General features: G+C 34.8%; 2 protein-coding genes across 2 annotated transcripts; both read left to right on the forward strand.

The window, feature by feature from the left end:
• LOC120178958 (serine/threonine-protein kinase 3-like) lies at window positions 1-9,791 on the forward strand. Its single transcript, XM_039184708.1, has 18 exons — window positions 1-565; window positions 642-730; window positions 836-943; window positions 1,058-1,165; window positions 1,285-1,375; window positions 1,544-1,596; window positions 6,394-6,456; window positions 6,612-6,656; window positions 6,802-6,837; window positions 6,987-7,042; window positions 7,411-7,492; window positions 7,992-8,117; window positions 8,216-8,366; window positions 8,463-8,616; window positions 8,797-8,992; window positions 9,108-9,308; window positions 9,399-9,484; window positions 9,566-9,791. Exons 1-18 carry the CDS (start codon window positions 1-3, stop codon window positions 9,663-9,665), a joined length of 2,310 nt encoding a protein of 769 aa, XP_039040639.1. The 3' UTR covers window positions 9,666-9,791.
• Window positions 7,387-24,628, forward strand: LOC120178823 (probable 6-phosphogluconolactonase 1). The gene is made up of 5 exons (XM_039184607.1): window positions 7,387-7,391; window positions 11,108-11,121; window positions 23,641-23,836; window positions 23,935-24,070; window positions 24,130-24,628. The coding sequence occupies exons 3-5, from the start codon at window positions 23,664-23,666 to the stop codon at window positions 24,619-24,621; spliced, it is 801 nt and encodes a 266-aa protein (XP_039040538.1). The 5' UTR covers window positions 7,387-7,391; window positions 11,108-11,121; window positions 23,641-23,663; the 3' UTR covers window positions 24,622-24,628.
• Window positions 24,629-25,082: the final 454 nt, after the last annotated feature.

Below are 25,082 nucleotides of genomic sequence, written 5' to 3' on the forward strand. Positions count from 1 at the left end.
ATGGACCAAACGCCAAGGTCTTGTCGGACCCGTAAACCTCAAGCCTCAATGGTTTACGAAGAAGGTGAAGATGTCTCTTCCATCCATCATCCCTTCAGATGTGTGTCGAAACACTTTTCGGTCGTTCCTTCAGACGATGACGAGGGCGGTACAGGAGATTTTGGGACCATGATCGTGAAGACGGATCGTGATCGTATCTCTCTCAGTGAAAAGCCGTCTTCGTTTAGGACACCGCTGACGGGAACAGGAAATCAAATGGACATTGATGATGATGAGGAGGAGGAGGATGAAGACGGAGACGGAGAAAGTTTTGGGACGTTCGTGGTGAGATCAACGGTGAGGAGCGAGATGGAAGGGAGGGGAACGGCGGTGGTCAACAAAGCAGTGGCGAGTATGGGGGAGTTAGGTTTCGCGAAACAAAAGAAATCTACTAGTACTTCCACAATGTCTCTGCAAGGGGAAGATGAAAGGTTCTTGCAAAATAATAAGGTTCCAGTGAGTTCAGTTACGAACTACCTTATTAGAGAAGATCCTTCCACAAAATATGAGTTACTCAATGAGCTAGGTGGGTTTTAATTGCTGTGATGATCTTCATTATTCTCTCTCTCATTTAATTGTGTTTTAATATTGGATTGCGGCAGGAAAAGGATCATATGGGGCAGTTTATAAGGCTAGAGATATAAGAACTTCAAAGCTTGTTGCCGTTAAGGTTATATCTTTAACAGAAGGGGTGCGTATGATTTTCTCCTTTGTATTTGATGTGATTGATGAAATTAACTGGATCAACCACTAAGCATGATCTACTAAATTTCTTTTCTTTTCTTGTTTTTTTTAGGAAGAAGAGTATGAAGAAATTCGTGGTGAAATTGAAATGTTGCAGCAGTGTAGTCATTCAAATGTTGTTCGATACTTTGGGAGCTATCCAGGGGAAGAATATCTTTGGGTTGGTTCTATAATCACTTTACTCCATCAAAGTTCTGTTTCATGATAGTTTGAGTTAATTTCAGTTTCTGTGTAACACTGGTTTTTGGGATAACTTATTTCCATGTTTGGGCAGATAGTAATGGAATACTGTGGAGGTGGAAGTGTAGCTGACTTGATGAATGATACACAGGAGCATTTAGAGGAGAATCAGATAGCATATATCTGTCGTGAAGCTTTAAAGGTATTATTCATTCCATTTAGTTTAAAAGTATTAAAACTGGGTACCAAGTAACCTTGGAATCAAATGTTTAATCTACAATGGAAGTGGAATATTTATGTGCTTAATTTCTTCTTATGTAGGGGCTTGCTTATTTGCACTCAATTTTCAAAGTCCATAGAGATATTAAGGGTGGTAATATCTTGTTAACTGAACAAGGGGAGGTGAAGTTGGGTGAGTACACATTTTTCTGATAAGACTAAATATGTGAAGAATCAATTTTCTGATCATTTTGCCTCGGTTTATTTGCATACTCTAGAACTACAAAACTAATGAGACTAAAACTTGTGTTGTGTTCATAAATCATGCCTATATTTGTTTGTTGTTTTTATTATTGGACAGGTGATTTTGGAGTAGCAGCACAGCTTACAAGGACCATGTCAAAGCGCAATACAGTATGTAGCATTCCAACTACTTTTCTATGTTTGGAACTGATTCACTTCTTTCAAGCATAAGATATAGATACTTTAATTAAACTCAAGTCATTCCACACATCTAAGCTAGAATACCTCTAGAAGAATATTTGAATGACTTGTAGAAATCAATATCATCCTACACTATTTTACCGATGTCGAAATGATGAGTTGAATAGACTATATACTAGTTCAGTGGTTTAGATATCATTGAGCAGAATCAAACATGGAAACTCTGCATCTAGTTACTCATACGTTGAATTCAGGATGGACCGAGGGGTGGATGAGGGCAGTCATCCCTCTAAAAATTTAAAATTGTCATATATTTTAGATTTTTTCTATTTATTTTCTATTGAAAATCTATTTTCGACCCCTGAAATTTTAATTCGTCCCCCAACATAAAAACTTGTGTCTGTCCTTGTTGTTGATATTTCAAGTGCGAAAAGTTATAAATAACAACCATGCACAAAACCAACCTTTAACTTCTTTTGTTTTAGAATTGTGAGTACCCGTTTGCAACCAATAGTCTTTTTACTTAAGGGTAAATCCACCAAGGGCCAACCAATAGTCTTTTTACTTGAGGGTAAATCCACCAAGGGCCAAATGATTCTCATCTTATGCTTGTATTTTCTCCATCATTCCATCACATCCACTAAGAGCAAGATGAAGGAGACAATTGTTATATGAAACAAAATTAGAAAAATGATAGGTACATTGATGTTTACCATTGCTTAGGACAACGGAAAGTTCAAGATCAGTTGGGGTTGAATACCATGAAGGAGATTGTTATTGTTAGGAATATGTAAAAGGAAAAATAATTGATGCGGGATCAAAAAAAAGTAATAAATATATAATTTTATTTAGAAAATCCTTTTGAGAAAATTAAGGATAAAAAAGAGAAAATTCACTACGTCGGTGATAAAAATATAAAAGAAATTCTAAGAGGCTTACAACAAAACCTAAACATGCCATAATAGCACACAAAGCACTTTTTTTTTATTAATCTAGGGTAAGTACAAAGTAATATCTATTCAAAAATAACTTTTAACCATTTGACATTGAACACTCATATTCCTAACATTTTTTGTGCTCAAATCCAGAGCCGTCTCAAACATTTTCGGGGCCCTTAACGAAAATAAAAAATAGGCCCTGATTGAAGGAATACATATTCCATTACTTTGAACAATTAATTTAATATTGTAGAAAATTATTAAACATTTTCAAACATTAATTTCAATATTTTGTTAAGAAAACACCTTAAATACGACTAAAAGAATAAAATATCGAATGTGAGTATAAATTATTTATATGGAGTTTTATTCTGAATAATAAATTAAAAATAAAGAATAACATATTACATTTCCGTTAGATTGAGATTGGAGAAGATTAAGAGTTAAAGAATATTTAGTAAATTGAAAAATAAGATTTGTAAAAAAAAAGACAAAAATGATTAGATTTAATTCAAAATTAAATGAATTAATGAGAGAGAGGGAGAAAGGGAAGAGAAATTGAGAATTTTATAAAATTGTAAAAGATTAGAGGCCTTAATTATAAAGTTATAAATCGAGATTGAAAAAAATAGTGACCTCAATTACAAAGTTATGAAAAAAAACTTAAGGCCTCAATTATAAAGTTAAAAAGTGGATTAAAAAATTGGGTGCCTCAATTATAAAGGTAGATATTGAGATTGAAAAAACTTAAGGACTTCAATTGAAAAGGTAGAAAGTGAGAATGAAAAAACTTAAAAGCCTCAATTATAAAGTTAAAAGTGAGATTACAAAATTAGGGGTCTCAATTATAAAGACAATAAAAGGAATTGAAACAAATTAGAAACTTCAATTATAAAGATAAAAAGTGAGATTGAATAATATTAGGACCTTAATTATAAAGATAAAAAAATTAAGATTTTTAAAAATTAAGGACCTGATTATAAAGATGAAAAATAGGGGCCCTAGGTACAAAGATAAAAAATGGGGCCCCTGAGCAATCGCTCAGGACGCTCCCCCTAATAGCCGAGTCTGTTCAAACCCAAGACCTCAAGAAATAATAACAATTCATTTATCATTAAGGTCGCTTGCTTCTTGCACAAAGCTCACTCTTATAAACATATAAATCCTAGATAAATATTTATAGTTGTATGAACATGAAACTTTAGATAACAAACTATCATCATATTGAAGGGGCTCCACCACAGGTTTTCACTTTTTTTTGGTATTTTATACTAAGTGGGTCACATCGTGAATTTTTTGGATCTAACGCAAAATGAAATTCAATTACTTATGGATGGACTTAGGAGAAAAAGGGTGGGGGCGGTCGTCACCCTAAAAATCTAAAATTATTATATATTTTAGATTTTTTCTATTTATTTTTTATTGAAAATCTATTTGCACCCCCTAAAATTTTATAAGTTCAAGTTATTTCCTCTGAAATTTTATAAGCTCATGTTCGTCTTGTAACTTAAAATTTTACGTTCATCCCTACAAATAATAATTACTAATAATCTCTACCTTTTCACGAATTTTGAAAGTATAAAAGTAAAATAAAAAGATTTTCTATAAAAAAATAGATTCTTCATATCTTCCACAAAACCCGTCAAAGGTTTTCTTCAACAATGAACATCAAGTTTAAGCAATGCTCAACTTTGAACTTGGTCTACATATCAACAACATTCATATTTTCAACCACAAATAAAGTATAAATGACCAAATCGACATCCTAATCCTCAATAGTGGTCTAATACCTAGACGCTCAACATTATGAATTTATACGATAAATTAAATTCTCTTATGTTCCCAAAATTGTACTTAGATTTGTTAATTCCTTGTTTAACATAAAATCCTCTTTTAATCACTATGTTCCAGATGTATATGTCTAAGTCTACTAATATCTTCTTATAAGATGAAATACGCAACAGATTTGTATGTAAAAAAACGTCTTAATTGGGACACATATGAAACATGTAACTAGAATCAAGAATCAACTCCTTACTACGAGGTCATCAACAAAAACAATTAGAAGTTTATCGTCATTGTAGCGTTTCACTATGCCAACTTCATCGAACATCTTTGGATGCTTGCAATTTTGATTCGCAACATCACTCTTTTTCCTATTCTACAACTAATAGCAGTCAGATTTATTATATTTCTTTTTCTTGTAATAGTAATTAGTTCTTTTTTCGTATTTTAGATTTCAACTAATCCTGACATCACCACTAGAAATTTGTTATATGTCCTCCTACGAACAATGGAATCCTTTGTCTGAGGCTGAGATTGAGTCCAACCACAAAATATTTTATCTTATCATACGAGAATAAGACATCATATACTTCCTTTTTTTTTGCTCGGCAGGAATAATTTTATTAAAACGAACCGGAACGATTCAAATTGTATGACTCGTTAGAAACCTCATTAATTTTAAATGGAACAAAAATATTACATACAATTTGATACAAAAACAAACAACACAGACCAATTAACCCACCAAACAAGACGATACCACTCTCCAACAAAGAAGCTACCATCGCACAAACAAAAACCGCAAAAACGGACAAGCAGTAACAACGCCTCTATATCAACAAAAGCACCTCGACCGGCACCAGATAACTAGCTAGCACTAGAAAACAAAAGCACAACACATAAACCAGAGCAGAACCAATCAACAAATGCATCTCACCGCATCATATACTTTATTAACAGTGGCTACAGAAATATTTTTGAGGTTGGACACACATGTTAGCAAAATAAAATTTTTAAACGAGATGGATACAAATAAAATTTCAAGTGAACAACATCCGAAAAATAAGTAAATAATCGAAGAATACTCAAATTTTATGCGCACGAAAAATTTCAAGAAAAATAAGTAACTAATCGAAGAAAATTCGGATTTCAGTGCCCACCCTCACCAAGCTGTGGCTCCGTGAGCCACCGAGTAAAATAGACCACTAATATAAATAAATTTGGATTACATAGTGTACACCCACTTTGGCCATACTTTGCATCCGCCACTTTTCATTAACAATGATAAATTCATGAATATTTATAATAATATCTCTAAAATACAAACAAAAGAGGATAACAAAATAATAATAATAATAATAATAATAATTAACTCTAAATATTTTTTCCATACATAGCCTCAGTGGTTTTCAAATCCGAAACAATTCCCTTAAAAATAGTAAGTGATCTACCTAAGACAAATCTTCTTGATGAGAATGAAGTCGTTACTTCATATATAACTTGCTCGTAGGATTTTATTGAGCACAATTGTTCAAACTCCAAGCAAAAAGCATCCACAATATTCTTCTTTAACACCTATTGTAGTATTCGATTTGATAGGTGCAGATGAATTTTCTATAAGACTTTCTGGTAAGAATATAAACTAGGGGTGTATATTCGGTTCGGTCTGGTTTTTTACTAAATTATGAAGTTGTAGATATTTTTTTCTTTTAAAAAAAAAAAGTATGTCTAGAAATTCATAATTTATCTTCATTGGATTGTGAAATATGTCACTTTGCTAAGCATCATCGTATCTACTTAAAACCTAGAGTAAGTTAACAAGCTAGTTCTGTTTTTTAGTTGGTACATTCAAATATTTGGAACTTCACAGTCCAATTGAAGTTATGTATGTGACTGAAAGAAGACATGCAATAGATTTACTCAAATATGCTACAGCAATAAAATATCCCTAACATGTAAGATTACTCCCATAAATTAAACTAATTTCAGAATCTATGTAGTTTGTTACAGTTTTTAACATACACTATTCTTAATCTATTTTCAGTTTATTGGCACTCCACATTGGATGGCTCCAGAAGTTATTCAGGAAAGTCGGTATGATGGAAAGGTACCATATTTGCTAACCAGCATGGATTTTATCTTCTTTTCTGCCTTGTTTTTAACGTTTGCCCATTTGTTTTCTGCAATGAATCTGGTAATGGATAATTTGCTTGTATGTTTGTTTTTTGTATAACCTCTTGTATTTTAATTCATTACTTCCAGGTTGATGTGTGGGCACTTGGTATATCTGCAATTGAAATGGCCGAGGTATTATTATTATTTTGCACTAGCAGAAGTTAATATTATTAATAATAAAACCTCTAACATGGTACCTTACGTAAGGACAATATTGAATGCACATACAAATCGTAATGAACCTTGACATCCTATCAATATCTTCAATTTTTTTTAGGGGCTGCCTCCAAGATCAGGAGTGCATCCAATGAGGGTAAGTGCTTGATGTGAAGCATTTATTTACGTTTTGATTGTTTTAAGTTTGATGTGATCCTCTGAAATGGTACATGTTAAAGCAATTCATCTTTATCCGACACCGGGAAAAGCAGCCTTTGGACATAACATATCTGTTGTCTGCAATAGGTTTTATTTATGATATCGATTGAGCCTGCCCCGATGCTTGAGGACAAGGAAAAATGGTTTGTCTTTCTATTTCCTTTTTTATGAGCAATATTTGTTCTAGCTCTGATAGATGATATAACTTGTTTATTTCTGTGAGTTTTTTGTTTTCGTAATTGATTTGATTGAAAGTAGGCAATTGCTTCATTGTTTCTAGATTACTCATTCTACATGGAACAAGAATAGTACTATATGTTCGGATTTTTTAGCCCACCCCTAGATTACTGTACAGCCAGCTATGATTATTTATTCACGAATTTGTCTGTATAGAGATCCTTTTCCAAGAAGAATCATAACAGCTCGTGCTTTCTCTATACATGCCACTTATTCATAAATAAAAAAACATCATAGATCTATGTTCTCACTTAAGTTATTTTTGGGCATGCAGGTCTCTTGTCTTTCATGATTTCGTTGCTAAGAGCCTTACAAAGGATGCAAGTCTACGCCCTACTGCATCTGAGATGATGAAAGTATGGTAACATTTATCTACTTGTATTCCAATAACGTAATCTCGTTTACTTTCCTAATAATAGTTTATTTGGATAAATTACCAAATATAAAAGTCTCTTGTATGTACGTGTACATTTGTTTGTTTAGTTTATTTGGAACAATCTATGCTGACATGTAAAAGAATATAAATATATGTATATATATTACCACTACTTGAACTCCAAGTATATGGATTCAAGTGCTTCATGCACTTTGGTGATACTTGGACATGAGAGAAGGGAAAATGCTCTGTCTTGTAAGGTGTCTGGTTAAGATAACTGTCCACGTTTCAAGTACCGGTCGTTACATGTAATGAACTGCACAGAGTTGAAACGAGGGCTTCTTATTTTTTTTAAAGGCTAAGGGGAAAAATAAATATTTCTTTTCAATATACTTGATCACTTGTAGCTTCACTTGCCTTTTCATTGGTTATAGTTTATATTTTTGACATGAAATCATCATCTCTTTTTTGAAACTTAGCACAAATTTATTGAGAAATGCAAATGTGGAGCTTCTGTAATGTTACCAAAGATTGAGAATGCAAAGCAAATAAGGGCTGCAATGGAACATGCACAAGCTCTTGCTCCTGCAGGTTCAGAACTTAATGTATGAATCTTCTTGTTTCTGAATGCAGTTACTCAATTTCTGTTGTATGCATGCATATTTACTTTAACTGGTACTGACTAACTCCAAATTTGGATCAGACACTTGAAGGTTCATACTTGAATGAGGGTTATGGATATACTGTTCAATCAAAACCTCAGAATACGGGTCTTCAGGTTCCAAATCAGACTCCTGCAACAGGAACTTTGAAGAAGTCTCACATATTAGATGGCATGGACATGACAGATGAAGGTATGGAGTACTTTTTCGAATGTCCCATCCAATAATTTGCAAATTAGACTCCAATTTGTTTGTGAAATTGTTCTCTTTCTCTGATATGTTTAATAGGGGACTTCGGCACTGTAGTGGTTCATCCTGGGGATGAGTTAAAAGAGTCATTTTCTCAAAGTCAACTTCACAGTTTTAAAGAATCACAAACCGTTCTTGAACATACTGAAAGCACAGTGCTTAACGGCGCAAGGCGCCAGTTAATTGAATCACAGTATACTCCTCCTTTCTCTTCAAAGTCAACCTCATAATTATCTTGTGTTTATGCTTGGTTAGCATGAAGAAAATATTTATATTGTATTGCAAGTCGACATAAAAAAAGTAGGGAAGTATTAATCTAGTTGCAAAGTTTAGCATTCAATTCACTGAGCATGTTTTCTGGTGTTGATAACAGAAGAGGAAACGTTACTATGGAAGAACTAAATTTAACGGTTCAAGGACCTCCTTCTTCAATACTTGTCAATCCTGAACAAAAACTGAGGCCAGACAGTGTTCCACAGGCAACGGAGAAAACCGGCAGTCAAATCGGTAGTGGCACGTTGAAGAACGAAAAGGTCAGCAAGAAAAATGGTTTCTCTTTGCAAGATAAGGTTAGTTTCTTTCTGTAATCTAAGTTTGCATCTCTCAAAAGGTAAGTGGTACTTTAGCTTCTGTAAGAAAACAAGGTTAAACCTTCACTTGTGTTGTACCTAATTGGTTTTGCAGCTCTTTTCAATATATGCAGCTGGTAATACAGTACCTATTCCATTCCTGAGGGCCACAGATATATCCCCAATTGCCCTTTTATCAGATAATTTTCTTAGAGCCGTGCAGCAGGATTTTAGTGGAACTGTTCCATTAGGACCACTCCAGGAACTTTTTGCTGGTGATGGACAATCGAAAAAGGGGCGACGAGCTCATAATGAGGTGGATTCATCCACTTCTCACCCTTCTGTTTTCCTTTAACATTTCTCTGTCGCAGTTTTATCAATTATTTTCCAGTTTAACATTCTACAGATGCAACTACCTCCGAGTGTTTACAAAAGACTAACTTCAAGTTCTACACTGATGAATCTGGCACAGGCCCTAGCTTATCACAAAATGTAACTATTTCCTACTTTCACAGTTACCTTCTATTGCTTGCTTGTATGTTTGTTTGAACTAGTTTTCTCTTGTTACTGCAGGTGCTATGATGAGATGCCTCTTCAAGAGTTACAGGCCGATCAGGAGCAACAGACCACTCAAAACTTATGCGACATGTTACGAACCATTCTCCGGTTATAGACGGTTATCTGCTACTTTTGTTGTTCTATGCTTCTGTTATTATCCTCTTGGATTAAGAATTTTGCAGGGTTATGGCGTATAGGTTACATTACATGATGGCTAAAAGGAAATGCAATCAAAATTGTCCTGGTCCGTATGTTTCCCACACTATCTGTGATGAGAAATAAATGGTGTTTTTCGTATTTTTCTCAATTCCCTCCATTTTAAAGTTCTCTTGCATGTGCAAAGATCGGAAAACGATACATCAAAGCTGTACTTAACCAAAATGATAACTATAAGTTAAAACTTTTAGAATTTTCTTGCGCAATTGACAATGGATATATACACACCCAGTAGACACATAACTATTCAAATTTGAAATCTTAAGGGAGTACTTCCTTTGTGTCATGTGATCGCTTAATGGGTCCTATATCTTGTATATAAAGTTTCTTGGATTTTGTTTGAAGATATACATTTCAATCTTGATTTTGATACAATGAATTGTGATTAACATATTCAAAGGGTGATTTATGGTTTCATAACTAAACTAATTATTTGATTTGTTTCTATTAATTAACCTGGGTGCAAATAGGTCATAAAATCCATAGGGGAGAGTTCAACAATATGTCTTAACCGTAACAATATAGTCAGGTATAGGGATGGGTATGGGTCGGGTCGGGTTGGTTTTTGGTCCATCCGACCCGACCCGACCCGAGAACAAGGAGTCCTCCATCCGAGACCCGACCCGACCAAAATAAGTTTTCACCCGACCCGAACCCGACCAGATATATAACTTAAAAACCCGACCCGAAATAATAAAAAAATTATTTTTATTCAATAAAAACAGTGACTTAATTCAGAAAAATAATATATAGAGGGGTATTATTATAATTTTTCCTAAATATTTAAGGTAAAATTATATATTTTCGGGTCGGGTCGGATATTTTTCACCTTAAACCAGACCCGAATATTACATTTAAAAAACCCGACCCGAACCCAAAATTTTTTTTTATATAAAAAATCCGACCCGATCGGGTCGGGTGGGATCGGAACCCGTCGGGTTCTGGTCCCATGCCCATCCCTATTCAGGTAGTTATTAAACTTCGTCATGATATATGTAGGGATGGGCATGGGTCGGGTCGAATTGTTGGCCTATTCGACTCCAACCCGAGGAATGCTATCCTCTATCCGTCACTCGCCTCGCCTCCGATTTTGAAGGGATCCACCCGATCCGACATCCGACCTAAAATTTGAACTAAAAATTCGACTTGTCCCTATTCGATAAATTCCATATTTTCCTTATTTTCTCATCTATTCCCCTCTTTTCTCATCATTTCTTTAACTTCCTTACTAACACAAACAAATAAACATAAAAATGAACTCAAAAAATAACAAACTAAAAAAATAAACTAAACTAAGAAAAAAAAATCTGGTATTTTTAAAATAATGCCCAAAAAAACCAGACAAAGAAATTTAATCCATAAATAATACATGCAATATTTGAATTTTTGTTCAGATTTTGAAACCCTCATAAAATTTATTGCAAAAGTGAGGTAGAATAGACTACAGACGATTGTTGTTGATTATGGGAAATTCGAAATAAACCTCTCAAGAGTAAAGAAAAATAATAAATAATGAAATAAAATGAAAAACAAACAAAAGAAATTAAGAATAAAAGATGAATAAAGAAAAAAAAGAATGAGAGTATGGAGAAAAGCGACAAAGGTAAGATGGGGAAATGATATTTAAGTTGAACTAAAATCCTAAATAACATATATATAGAATGATATTTTTGTAAATATTTTATAATTATTATAAATCGGAGCGGATATTTTTATAAAGATACTTTATAAATTTAACTAGGCACATTTCATTAATATGACATTGTATTGCCTTTTGTATTTATTTTAATAAATTATGGTTGTGAAAAAAAGGAATTTATTTAGTTTTATAATAGCAATAATAGTAAAGACTAGTTTGCCAATATCTCTTGGGTAGCTTTTCACATCCTGGCCTACTTTCATCTTGGGTTGTTTACTTTAAGGGTCCCTTTCTATCCAACTATTAAGTTTGTTCACATCTCAACAGAAAATAACATTAACAATCTTATTATAATATTGAAACAACCCCACCAAAACTCCTTCGTATTACAAATCTAGAAGAATATCTACCCTGGAATACTATGAAAAATCTTCAATCTTACCAACAAAATACAATATGTATATATATATATATATATATATCAGACAGACAAATATACCGACAGTGAAATTAATTCGTCTCTAAAACCGAAGATAATGATAATGGACACTCTAGCATATCCACGTTTAAGGTGAGATGGACAAGTATCCCTAATAAATTTGAAGTTTTTATTATTAATTATTTATTTCAATGATTATACTCACCCTAAAACTTAAATTTTCTTGTATCTTCAACAAATTTTATATATTGTATAACTTCAATTTTCTTCTATTTTATATTAAAGATTAATTTTTCAAATTTGAAATAATTTTCTTCTATTTTATATTAAAGATTAATTTTTCAAATTTGAAATGATGAGAGATCTACAAGGATTCTTTTACCAAAATTCATGATAAAAACGATTAAAGATATTGTTAAAATCTTCGTTTACAACTTTCTCTGTCATTTTCTCGAGAATCAAACAGAAAATTTATTTTTCCTCCGAACGCAAATATCGTTAGGACACAAATGTCATACATAGACGAGCCTAAATGGCATTCATTTGTGTGACCCTTAAATTTTGGGGTCCTGTGACGGATCACATTCTACACTTGTCATTGGATGGGCCTAGTGTTGAAGGTGAGCACGTGCCCACCCTCAAATCAGAATTTTTTCCGATTAGTTACTTATTTTACTAATGGTTTCCACTCTGAAATTTTTTATGTGTCCACTCCTTTCAAAAATTTTGTATTGCTAACATATGTGTGTCTGACAAACGTCGTTTTACTCGTCAAATAAAATTCCTTTTCTCAAATAAAAATATAAACAAGAATAGTATAGTGAAGAAAAGGGTCGATCCATAGGGACCTAGAAATTCCTGATGTTGAATTTTGTCGATTTTAATCCAGTCAGCTGTAATGAGAAATAAATAAAAAGTGGGTTTGGTGAAATAAGAGTTAAAAGGAATTAAATAAATGAAAGCAATAAAATAAAAATTCAAAAACAATTATGAGAAAATAGCCTAGAGCTAGCTTGTTTTAATTCCATTTGATCATCAAAATAGATTTTACTATAGGATTCATGTCGGTTACAGTTTACAATGCTTAACCCTTGTAACTTGTTTTTCTCTTTGGTAACTGATCTTCCCAAGTCAATCTTCGAAATTTGGTCCTTGAATGGACTAGCCACAACCATTGTCATTGGAACAAATCAAATTAAGTTTTGGAAAAGCTCAACTCGGATTATGTTGTCTCACTGGGAATCAAATCCGATCTCAGCTTCCCTTAGCGGATTTCCGTTAAGTGTGCTTCCAGGATGTCGAACCGACTACCGGTCGATTCTTCTTCCCAACTTTAAATCAGAGCAACATCTAGACCAACGTCGACTTTTTGATTTGAAAACATTTTTTATTTTTAGAAGTAAGACCAATTGCCAAACCAATTTACCAGAAAAATGAGAATGTAACCCGAAGGGTATTAAGTGCTATTTCAATTCTTACGTTTGGAATTGAATCATTGCTAACTCTTGGCTAAATGAGAAAATTAGCTAAGCATGGTAGAAACCATACTTAGCATGTTTGTAGAAAACAATTAAAAGCTTAAGTAAAAAAGAAAGCGAAAAAAAAGAAAAAAAAACTTTGATTAAAACCAAAAAAAATAACAAAAGGAAACTCAAGATGAAGATGATCTAAGCCTTACCCCAAGGAGGGTATTCATAGACTTCTAAATCCCTATTATACAAGGAAATTAAAACAAATTAAAAGATAATTTCATAAGTTTTAAATTTAAAAACTAAATTTCCTAAAAAAAACTCCTCAGATTGTGCTAACTGAGTTGTCTCCAGAATGTTCCTCATGTTGATTGGACATTCTAGAAACTATCAAGTCAGATTGTGTTATGCCTAGTGTCGTGCCCATGTCCTCAACCGCGATCGGAAAAAAATGTGAATCCCGCTGCACAAAAAGTAGACCGCTGCACAAAAATAAACAAAACACAACCCATATCAGTAATAATAAATTCACAAAATGGAGAAATTAACAAGTAAAAAATGACAATTTAGAACACTAATCAAATTCCCCCTCACTTATCTCATGCTTTCCCTTAAGCATTCTTCAATTGAACAAGTCAAAAATCTAATTTACCTTCCTTTGCCTCGTCTCATATCAAAGCAAGTCATGCAAGTTAATTTCAACAATTATCCAAGTCAAAATATCAATCAATCTGAAAGCACGAGTTGGATCAAGTTAAACAAATTCACAACATCCAATCATTCATTAATCTCAATTCAACCTAACTCAACACCTCACAAAACTTTCATTCAACTCACTTAATGTGTTTATGGTGCAAGAACGCTCAAATTCGAAACCAAACATGACAATCCTATAGGCTTGTAACACAATCAAATCTTCACTACTTAAATTGGACAAGATGCATCAATCATTGGGTCTTGAAAGAGGATTGTAATGGGGCTTACATAAAGGTGGAGAATAAGGCTAAAACGAAGCTAAAAATCAAGACGAGTTTCCCAACAAGTAATTAAATCATGTCCACAACCAAAGAAAACATAAGCAACAAGAATAAACAAAATAAACATAAGAAACAAAGGTAATTACAATGAACAAAACATCAAACAACCATTTTTTTTCTTTTTCTGTGTTTTTTCTCGAATTGTTTTTTTTATTTTTTTTCTTTTTTTCTTCAAAACTTTTTTTTCGAATTTTTTCCTTTTTTTCTTTTTCGTTCTTGTGGAACATAATCTCACAACTTTCAACTCGTACTCTTTGTCTTATAAGGGTGGAAGAGAGGAATAAATAAAAAGGCTTGGGTTTTAATGTCATGGTGAAAACAAGAAAAACATGAATAGGCTCAAACATGGTTAACTACTGGGAAAGAATATGGTAGGTATTTTGGGAAAAAGCTAGTGATCCTAGGTGCCTAAATAATTTCAAAACACCAAGTTCTCATGTAATCTCCACATGCATCGTACTACAAGTTCTAGATTGTCAATGTTCTAGTTCGACACACTCAAATAAGAAATAAGAGAAAAAATATAAAGAACATGCTCGTCAAGACTCAAATCTTACCAAAGTGGGTTCATGCATCGAGCTAGGTGAATTTCAATAAACAAAGCCACGGATAATCATGAAAAGAGGTAAATCAAATCCCAACTCAATTATCCACAACATGAATATCTAGACTTAAATCATACAATTTCAAGCAAGCATGACATGCTAAAAATATTCAACAAGGGTGAAAAATCTCAACGGAAATTCAAACCAATTCAACCAAAGCATACCAAAATAAAGCATAAAGATGAGCAAGGTGAAATTTTCATTCTCTACCCCTCACTTATGTCGTATTGCCCCAATATGAAAAAAAATTAAAATGTAAGAGAAAAGATAGAGAATACTCCCCATGTTTATTGGCGACTGCGGCCACGGCAGTGGCTAGGGCAGAGGTAGGATAGGATAGGATCTTGATGATGTTCACCTTGATGGAGTGGAGGCGGTCATTTACGTCGTGCATTTGTGCTTGCACGTCCAGGCATCGAGCTTGCTGTGGTGGTGGTCGATCTTGTGTCATCACTCCTAGAGGAACGAAGTAAGGCACGATAGAGGTACTGACGAGCAAACCCATTGAATCCAAGCAATGTTCATCTAGTGCATCAATAGAAAACGTGTAAGTAAAATCGACAACATCAAAAATAGCAATACGTTCAGCTAGATTAGTAATATAAGAACCAAGGATAATTGAGTGATTGGATCATATGACGATCTCGAAAGCACGGGCGAACCAAAAGCCCAAGTTTACCTTACGACCGGTGGATATACACCAAAGAAAAAAAAGTTCAGTCTTACTAAAACCACTGGAAAAATCATTCCAACCCAAGTAATTGTAGGCTAAAAAGCGGTGGATGTAGCGTAATGCTGGGTCATGCACGTGAATGGCTTTGGTCGTGCGAGGATCAAAATGGTGATCAACTAAGTCGTTAAGCGCAGCAAATGCCGAATTCGTGTCGAACTCCTGCGGCATCTCAGTTAAAGCGGTTAGATAATCTAGACTCGTGACACCTGTCACGAATCCTATAACAAGATTAAACTCTGTTAAAATAATGACCACGTAAAATAAACGAAACAATATCAGGAGATGCGATAATAATAAATCGATAATGTGAGAATGTGAACGTGTACGCTTTATTTGGGAAAATAGTGCCCAACCAATCGCATCGAGGTAAGGATAAACGGCATCATGGATATGAAGGTTTTCTAAAGTACGGGTCGAGATGAACTTATATACGCCAAAGGGTCGATGGTGTATTGATTCGAAGCGAACCAAATTATCATTTTCGAAGTGCAAAAGGCCTTTAATTTTTCCTCTGTAGGAACTGCGTAGAATCGACCACGTTAGTTACGCTCTGGGTTTTCAGGTGTCGGTGGTGGACTGCCGGGAGGTGCTAGAAATTCGTTCGAACTTGAGGCATGGAGCGAAGATGAAGGCTATCCGGCATGAAATTGATGAGATGGTTCGGCATTGGGTTTTCCTGGGAAAATCCAGTAGAAAAATATTTTGTAAAACCAAAGGCAGGGTAGTACATTAGTAATGGTTGAATCCAAATAGGTTCAGAATTTACCTCTAGACTATGTTCCAACTCCGCGGAATGCAACGAAAAAGATAGCATTTCCGAGCGTCTCGGCGGAGAAGATGAAGATGATATCGCAGTCAGCATGAATTAAAAAGATGGAGTCAGTGATCATACGGGTGATGAACGGCATGCATTGCTTGGTTTGACGACATCGGAACGTCACGAACGGTGGCTAACGGATGGTAGAAAAGTGGTCGGTGTGTGAATTGGTTCAGGTGGAGGCACTTGTATTTGTTGTGACGCCCTCCACAACGACGAAGAGGTGACAGGGTCAGTTCGGAATCACTTGGGACTTGCACAAATTTGGGTGACGAATCAACGTCGGTCGCCGAGCACCATGGGTGGAACAGCCGGATCATTGCTCCCTTAGTTTCTTGTTCAGATCATGTTGAAGAGTTGGGCAGCAGAAAAGGAACAGTGGTGGTTGAAGTCAGTGACTGCGTGACAAATGGAGGGCGGCAGTATTAGCAATCGGCGGTGGCTATGGGGGAGAGCTTTGGTTGTGACTTGGGAAGAAGAAACAAAAAGATAGTTGGGGGGAAAAAAATAAGGGACTTTGGCATTTTAATTGAAATGGGGTAGGGAAAATAGGGAATTGAAAGGGTTTAAAAAAAATAAAAAGATAAGAATGATATAAAGGTTAGAGTTTGAAAAAGGTGAGATGTGATTGGTGGGGCCCAAAATAAATTAAAAAAAGGGTAAAAGGTTTGCTGGTCAACCTGTTTGGGAAATGAAGGGAATGTTTCAAATTGGGGAAATTATCAGGCGACTGGGGGACTTTGTTAACGTATGTTGCTGTTATCGTGCGCCGTTTAATGAAATGACACATTTCACTATTTTTTTTTGAGTTGTTGTTATTTTTAGGGTCTAAAAAATGGTTTGCTTCGACTGAAAACATCGATTAAGCTTGAATAAAATCATCGGCTCACCTGAAAAATTAAAATAAAAATTAACGTAATGAAAACACCTAATAAAATCAAAGAATAAAAATCAAAATTCAAGAAAAATTAAAGAAACGAAATTGAAAATGGGTTGCCTCCCATTTAACGTCTTTAAGCTCGATGACCTTACTCAGATTTTGAGCTCTTCCGAACTGATTTCTTCAATTAATCCAACCGGCATGTTCTCATAAAATAGTTAAAGTCTCTGGCCATTAACTTTAAATCGAGCACCTGAGCTATCTTCGACTTCTAAAGTGCCATGAGAAAAAATGTTAGTCATCTTCAAAGGTCCAACCCACTTCGATGTAAGTTTACGATCATGGAAATCCTTTGTTTTTTCTTTGAATATCCATGTGCTACTGTAGGTGTTTATACAGATTTCCTCGAGCTCTTGGATTTGCAATTTGCGCTTCTCCCCAATAACATCCATTTCCATATTGCATTGTTTGACCACCCGATACGCCTTGTGCTCTAATTCAACCGGTAAGTGGTATAGCTTTCCAAAGACAAGACGGTATGGTGATATTTTGATGGGTCCCTTGTACGCAATGTGGTATGCCCATAAGGCATTGAATAACTTCAAACTCCAATCCTTGTGATCCAGTTTGACAATCCTTTCAAGAATCACCTTAATCTCCCGGTTTGATACTTTCGCTTGTCCATTTGTTTGTGGATGATAGGTTGCGGCAATACTTTTAGTCACGCCATATTTCTTCATTAGAGATTCAATGACTCAGTTGAATAAATGAGTTCCTCTATCGCCTATGATCACTCTCGGAGTGTCGAACCTGGAAAAATAAAATTTTTAAGGAAGTTAGTTGTCGTTTTAGCATCGTTATTTCGGGTAACCTTAGCCTATACCCATTTAGAGATGTAATCGATTGGAAGAATAATATATAAATTGTCGAAAGAAGAAGTGAAGAGACCCATGTATTCGATTCCCCAAACGTCAAAGATTTCACAAATATGGATAGGATTTAGTGGCATTTCGTTCATTTGGCTCAGATTACCCACATGCTGACATCGTTCACAAGCTTTTCAAAATGCATAAATATAACAGAAAAGATTAGGCCAAAATCGCACTCAAGAGTCTTATGCGTAGTTCGCTTAGGTCCGAAGTGCCCACCAAAAGAGTAAGAAAGACAAAAGGTTAGAATTGATTTTAACTCGCTTTAGGTAACACATCTCTGAATTATTTGATATGAGTGGTGCTTCTAAAGATTCAAGTCATCTTAAATATAAAATCGAGATTTTCGCTTAATTTGCTTAATTTTTGCTCTTGGTAAATCAATCGGTAACTTACCCATGGCTAAATAATTCACCATGTCCACAAACTAAGGGTTGATTTTTGTGCCAACATCGAGCTTTCCTATGGGAATTCTTCTCAGATCGACAGTTCAACCGTGGTGATCAGAAATTAACTTAAGTGATCGGCCACCAAATTTTTGCTCCCCTTCTTGTTATCGATTTCCAAATTAAATTCTTAAAGAAGGAAAATCCAACGGATTAACCTTGGCTTTGCCTCCTTTATACTCATCAAGTACTTCAGCGTTGCATGATCAGGAAAAACAACATTTTAGTACCATGTAAATACGAGCGAAATTTTTTTAACGCAAAAACAATCGCAAATTTCTTTAGTACAAAGTAAATATGAGCAAAATTTCTTTATCACAAATAAAGGACTCCTTGAATTCCAGGTTAAAATCAGATGGAACGTCTTTTTGCAACAATCTACACAATGGTTGCGCACTTTGGAGAAGTCTTTGATAAATTTACAGTAGAAATCTGCATGACCAAGAAAATAATGGATCTCCTTCATCGAAGTGGGGTATGGAAGTGAGCATATTATGTTAATTTTTTGCATTATCTACCGCAATTCCTTTAGATGAAACAACATGCCCAAGAATTAGTCCTTTATTTACCATGAAATGACATTTTTCATAGTTAAGAACTAAATTAAACTCAATACAACGTTTAATCACATTAGTAAGATTAAAAAGGCGTTGATCAAAAGAATTGTCATAGATTGTAAAGTCATCCATAAATATCTCAATACCTTTTTCGACATATTTGGAAAAAATGCTTAACATGCATCTTTGAAATGTCATCGGTGCGTTGAGAGTCTGAAAGGCATTCTATGGTAGGCGAAAGTTCCAAAAGGGAAAGCAAACGTTATTTTTTCATGGTCTTTGTGTAACACCCATCTCCTGTATACCTTTTCGTACATGATATACGAATGTCACATCACTTTTAAAATAGTTCCTCATTTGAAAACCCATAAAAATTTTGTTTTTCGATTTCTTAACATCTAACATTTTTAAGATAAAGCAAAACATTGATTGTAATCAATTACAAAGTTCTACTTAATTAAAATTCAGAGAATTTTTAGTACTTTAATTACATGCCAAATAAGTTTTCCAAAATAAATTGGATTGTCCTACTGTTACTGATGAGTCAACTTTAATTGATGATCACCGCTGCTACAACTGCACTCTTTACTCAGTTAATCTCTGCCTTTACCTACGCGTGAAATCAATACACGTTAAATATGTACTTAGTGAGACATAATATTGTAAAGAAACAATAATGTATACTTAAGCATATCATGTAATTTGATTTCAAACTCATTCGTATCATCCATAAGGATTAGACAAGTCCTTATTATTGAAACCAAATTTCTTTCATACTATTATCATAAACATCCTTAGTATGTCTAACATACATTTCTTTCTTGTACATTTTTTTCTTTAGTAATTATTCTTAAATTTTTAGTTATGACATCCTTTCATTCCTTAATGCATCCTTTCATGCATTTTAGTTATGACATCCTTTCATGCCTTAATGCATCCTTTCATGCATTTTAGTTATGGCATCTTTTCATGCCTTAATGCATCCTTTCATTCATTTTAGTTATGGCATGCTTTCATGCCTTAATGCATCCTTTCATGCATTTTAGTTATGGCATCCTTTCATGCCTTAATGCATTCTTTCATGTATTTTAGTTATGGCATCCTTTCATGCCTTAATGCATCCTTTCATGCCTTAATGCATCCTTTCATGCATTTTAGTTATGAATTCGTTTTAGAGCAGTTCATACTCAGAAACTCATTCATAATCAGAAACTCATTCATAATCAGAAACTCATTCATAATATCCTTTCCATACTTATAATGATAACATATTAATTACTATAAAACATACATTAACTTAAAGCATTCTAATTTGAATCATTGCAAATTTTATTCATCTCAAATAATTACAAAAAATGTACTCACCTGATAATCCCCGCTAATAAGGTGTAGAGATGCCTGGCTAATCAACAATTTTATCCTTCCCCTTTTTCTTGCTAGATTCAAGAGTTTGATTACGATCTTATGCTAGAGAGGAGTGCACTACCTATGTGAGTAAAGAAGAAGAAGAATAGAAAGAACTTACTTTCCTCTTTTCCCCTTTACTATCCCTAATAAGGCATATATTTTAAATTCGTTTTTCCTCTTAAAATGCCAAAGTGCCTTCTTAATTTATATATTGTTACAATTTAGTCTAAACATTATTCCAAATCATTTCCTCATCTTTTACCACTTATTCAAATAAATTTTAAATTTTCAAATCTTTTCAATAAAGTCCCTAACCTGATATTTGGGGTATTACACTTTGGGAGCTATCGAAATTTGGAAAAAACCTAAAAAATTATCAAGGCGACAATAATTAGATTTCCCTGCTAATCTTTCAACCATTTGATCAATAAAGGGAAGAAGGAAACGATCCGTTCGGGTTGACGAATTCAATTTTCTATAGTATATACAAACTCTCCACCCGTTTTGCACCCATGTCGGAACCATCTCGCTTTCTGAGTTTTCTATTACTGTGACCCTGGTTTTCTTCGGAACAACGTTAATCTGGCTTGCCCAATTACTGTCTGAATTGGGAGAATTATACTAGCACAAGGAGTTTCTGAGTTCAAGCGACGTTGTCCTTTTCTTGTCGGTTTTGTGCCTTCTTCGGTCTTTATTTTGTGCATACACGTAAATGGGCTAAGCCCCTTGATGTTGGCTATAGACCACCCAATCATCTCCTTGTTTGTGTGTAAAACAACGATTAGATTCTCTTCCTCCTCACTTGATAGTTCATTTGAGATGATTACTGGTAAAGTAGTATTTTGTCCCAAAAATGTGTACTTTGAATATGTCGGCAATTGTTTCAGTTCATGTTTAGGTGCAGGGCATAATAGAAAGAAGAATTTTAGATTTATAAAGCATTAAACGAAAATCAGAATAAGTAGAAAAAAATTCTTCAAACTTTCTGATCTAGTTGGCGCAGTCCTCATTTTACAATTTCTACAAAGATCATTAAACAAATTACTTTCCAAGAATTCATCGGCCAATGGATCTATAACATTAATAAAATTTAAGCTCGCCACACTATTTGGATATTTCATAGCTTTGTATACGTCAAATTTAACGATCTCGCCGTCAAATTTCATTGTTAAATTACTGCTTCGGACGTCAATCTTCCGTACTGAGGAAGGGTCGACTGAGGAGAATTTTGGATCCAATATTGCTACGATTATTTTTCATGTCAATTATATAAAAATCAACATGAAAAATTAAGTCATTTACCTTTACCAAAACATTTTAATGGACACCCTCGGGGTAAATAACTGATCTATCGGCAAGCTATATCATGACCCTTGTTTCTTTTAACGGCTCGGTTCATATTATAGACTGAAATAGGCATCATATTGATCGAAGCACCCGAATCGAACATGGTGCACTTAATCCCAACCTCGCCAATCTTACAAAGTATGGCGAACATACCTTAGTCCTTGTACTTTGGTGGAAGATGTTTTTGGAAAACCGTCGAAACATTCTTGTTTTCAGTGAGTTATCTTTGGTTCGTACAAAGATCTTTAAGGAGCTTGGCGTATTGGGTCACCTTCTGAATCACCTCAAAAGTGGAATATTTATTTCCACCTTTTGAAATATGTCTAGGATCTCTTTCTCTTCTGTTTTCTTATTTCGCTTCATCAATCTAGAAGGAAAAGAAGGCGAAACTTTGTAAGGCGAATGAGAAGAAGAAGATGAGTGATTACCTAAGTTAGGGGGTGGCGTTTCAACTTCATTTTTCTTTTTGGGCATTATGTCACTCTCATTTAGGATTTCAGGTGAAATGACGGTACCGCTTCGGAGAGTTATCACACTAATATTCTCCCTTGGATTGGCTTCATTTTTCTTTTTGGGCATTATGTCGCTCTCTTTTTTAAGCCAATTGGCTTATTTATTTGTCTAATTCTTGAAAATGAGCATGGGTTTTTACCATAACTGATTTTTGTGACAAGGCTAATCTCTCAACTATCGACTCTAGCAAATATTTTTGTGGATGTTGAGGAGGAAATGGAGGGGGTCTTGGTTTGTAATTTTGATTTGCTCTCTGATTATTACCGTAACTGAGGTTCGGATGGTCCATTCATCCCGAATCGAAGGTGTTGCCGTATAGGTTGTAAGGCCCCTAAGGAGGTCCCAGAAAATTACCCATGGCGTTTACTTGCGCACTTGACTCTTCATGTAGCATCGGGCAGCAATCTGTCAAATGATTCGACATCATACATATCCCGCATACCTTTGCTGCTCTAACTTTTCCTGAAATGAGAGAATTAACTATATCAGTTAACTTTTCGATTTTATTTTCAAGTGAAACATCACTAACTTTAGGAACCCGTCGGCTGGGTTCACTTAAGAAGGCAAACTGTTGTAAATTAACAACCATTGTGGAAATTAAAATACTCGCCGCTTCTGGAGTCATGTTGAAGGGAGTACCTCCACTAGCAGCATCTACTATTCTTTTCTACTGGAAGCATCCTTCATAAAAATATTGAATGAGCGTTTATTCGGATAGGCCATGTTACGAACAACAGGCGTTGAGATTTTTAAACCCATCAACAGGATCTTTTCCTTCTGCCCTAGATTGATTATTTGCAACCATACTAGTATAAGAAATCATACCACCTGATTGAGTATCCTTCAACTCCTCCATAACTGGTGCATCGGATTCTGATCATCCATCACCGCTTCATCAACAACAGCTTCATCAGCAACAGCAACAGCATATCCATAAGAAAATTTTGCGAGCTGCAAAAGTTAAATGCTTTATCGGTGCTGCTACATTTTCATTTGAAGAAAGTGGTTTTACTAACTTTTGCTCTTCTAACTGTGAGTTTTTTTGGTTTTGCAATTGGGTTGGTAAAATAGTGAAAAGCATGGCTGTTTCAGAGGTTAATAATGACAGAGGAGAATTGAGGATTCTTGAATATTTGGATGAACTAAGGACGAATTTAGCTGATTATATTGCCGAGTTATCAGATGCAGCAGTGAAGGAGAGAGGTGCCTTTTCTATTGCATTGTCTGGTGGTTCTCTCATTCACTTAATGGGGTATCAATTCATTCCTTTTCCATCTTTGGATCATTTTTCTTTCTGTTTCATGTGATTTGGGCGTTCTTTAAAATTTCTTTTTGTGGTGGGAAAACAAGCAAACTTTGTGAAGCACCTTATAACAAGACTGTAGACTGGTCTAAATGGTATATATTTTGGGCGGATGAATGTGTTGTGGCCAAAAACCATTCTAATAACAATTACAAGCTTGCAAAGGACGACCATTTTTCAAAGGTAAGGCACTTGTTTTTAGCAGAAGATGATGTTTTCGTTCTGATATCTTGTATTTGTAGGTGCCGATTGTTCCCAGCCATGTTCATCCTATCAATGATTCAGTTTCAGCAGAGGAAGCTGCTGATGATTACATGTTCGTTATCAGGCAGCTGGTGAAAACACGAATGGTTAGTGTTTCAGACATTAGTGACTGCCCCGAGTTTGATCTTATCCTTCTTGGCATGGGACCTGAAGGCCACATTGTCTCACTATTCCCCAATCATTCGGCACTCGACGAGACCGATGAATGGGTAACTTTCGTCGCCGGTTCCCCCAAGCCTCCACCCGAGAGGATAACATTCACTTTGCCTGTCATCAATTCAGCATCAAACGTAGCAATGGTTGTGACCAGTGAGAACAAAGCAGAGGCTGTGCATTTGGCGATCGACTATATTGGACATGACTGCCAGCCACTCCCCGCACGGTTAGTCCAACCAACAAAAGGAAAGTTGGTATGGTTTTTGGACAAACCAGCTGCATCAAAACTGGATGGTCTTCAATTTCCCAAGTAGGAGGGTTTCGCAACCCGTTCATCCTCATCCTCATCCTCAATTCGATCATGTTTCTTTTATCTTTTATTCTGGTTTTCCTTTTATTTTATATTTGAGGAAATTTGGACTCTATTTTGTAAAGAAAGGGAAAAGTAATATAAGTTCGGATCTTCATAGACATGGATGATGAAAATGTGACAGACTGACAATTTCCATTTTGCATGGATCAAAGTTACATACATCTGTTCTAAAGCAGGATGGCAAATAAAAATCAACACTTCAAATGAAAAGTGCTTTCTGATTACATTTCTTAGAGATGACATTCAAGCAAAAGCTGTAGCTTTAAGTTCCTATTGCAGGAGAGAAAGTGAGTAAATGTTTAGTGGAAGATCTCTTCAGCTAAAGGAGTGTAGTACAATAAACTGTTCATAACAAACGCATTATTGAACTGCTTCCAAAAAATGGCATATTCTTAGAAGATA

Source organism: Hibiscus syriacus, unplaced genomic scaffold, assembly GCF_006381635.1.
Source record: "Hibiscus syriacus cultivar Baekdansim isolate YM2019G1 unplaced genomic scaffold, ASM638163v2 tig00112383_pilon, whole genome shotgun sequence".
Classification (NCBI taxonomy): domain Eukaryota; kingdom Viridiplantae; phylum Streptophyta; class Magnoliopsida; order Malvales; family Malvaceae; genus Hibiscus; species Hibiscus syriacus.

Coding starts and splice junctions, on each gene's coding strand:
- LOC120178958 (XM_039184708.1), top strand. CDS start 1: ATGGACCAAACGCCAAGGTCTTGTCGGACCCGTAAACCTCAAGCCTCA. Junction 944..1,057: donor CAGGGGAAGAATATCTTTGG/GTTGGTTCTATA, acceptor ATGTTTGGGCAG/ATAGTAATGGAATACTGTGG. Junction 6,457..6,611: donor AAAGTCGGTATGATGGAAAG/GTACCATATTTG, acceptor CATTACTTCCAG/GTTGATGTGTGGGCACTTGG.
- LOC120178823 (XM_039184607.1), top strand. CDS start 23,664: ATGGCTGTTTCAGAGGTTAATAATGACAGAGGAGAATTGAGGATTCTT. Junction 23,837..23,934: donor TCTCTCATTCACTTAATGGG/GTATCAATTCAT, acceptor TGGGAAAACAAG/CAAACTTTGTGAAGCACCTT. Junction 24,071..24,129: donor AGGACGACCATTTTTCAAAG/GTAAGGCACTTG, acceptor TTGTATTTGTAG/GTGCCGATTGTTCCCAGCCA.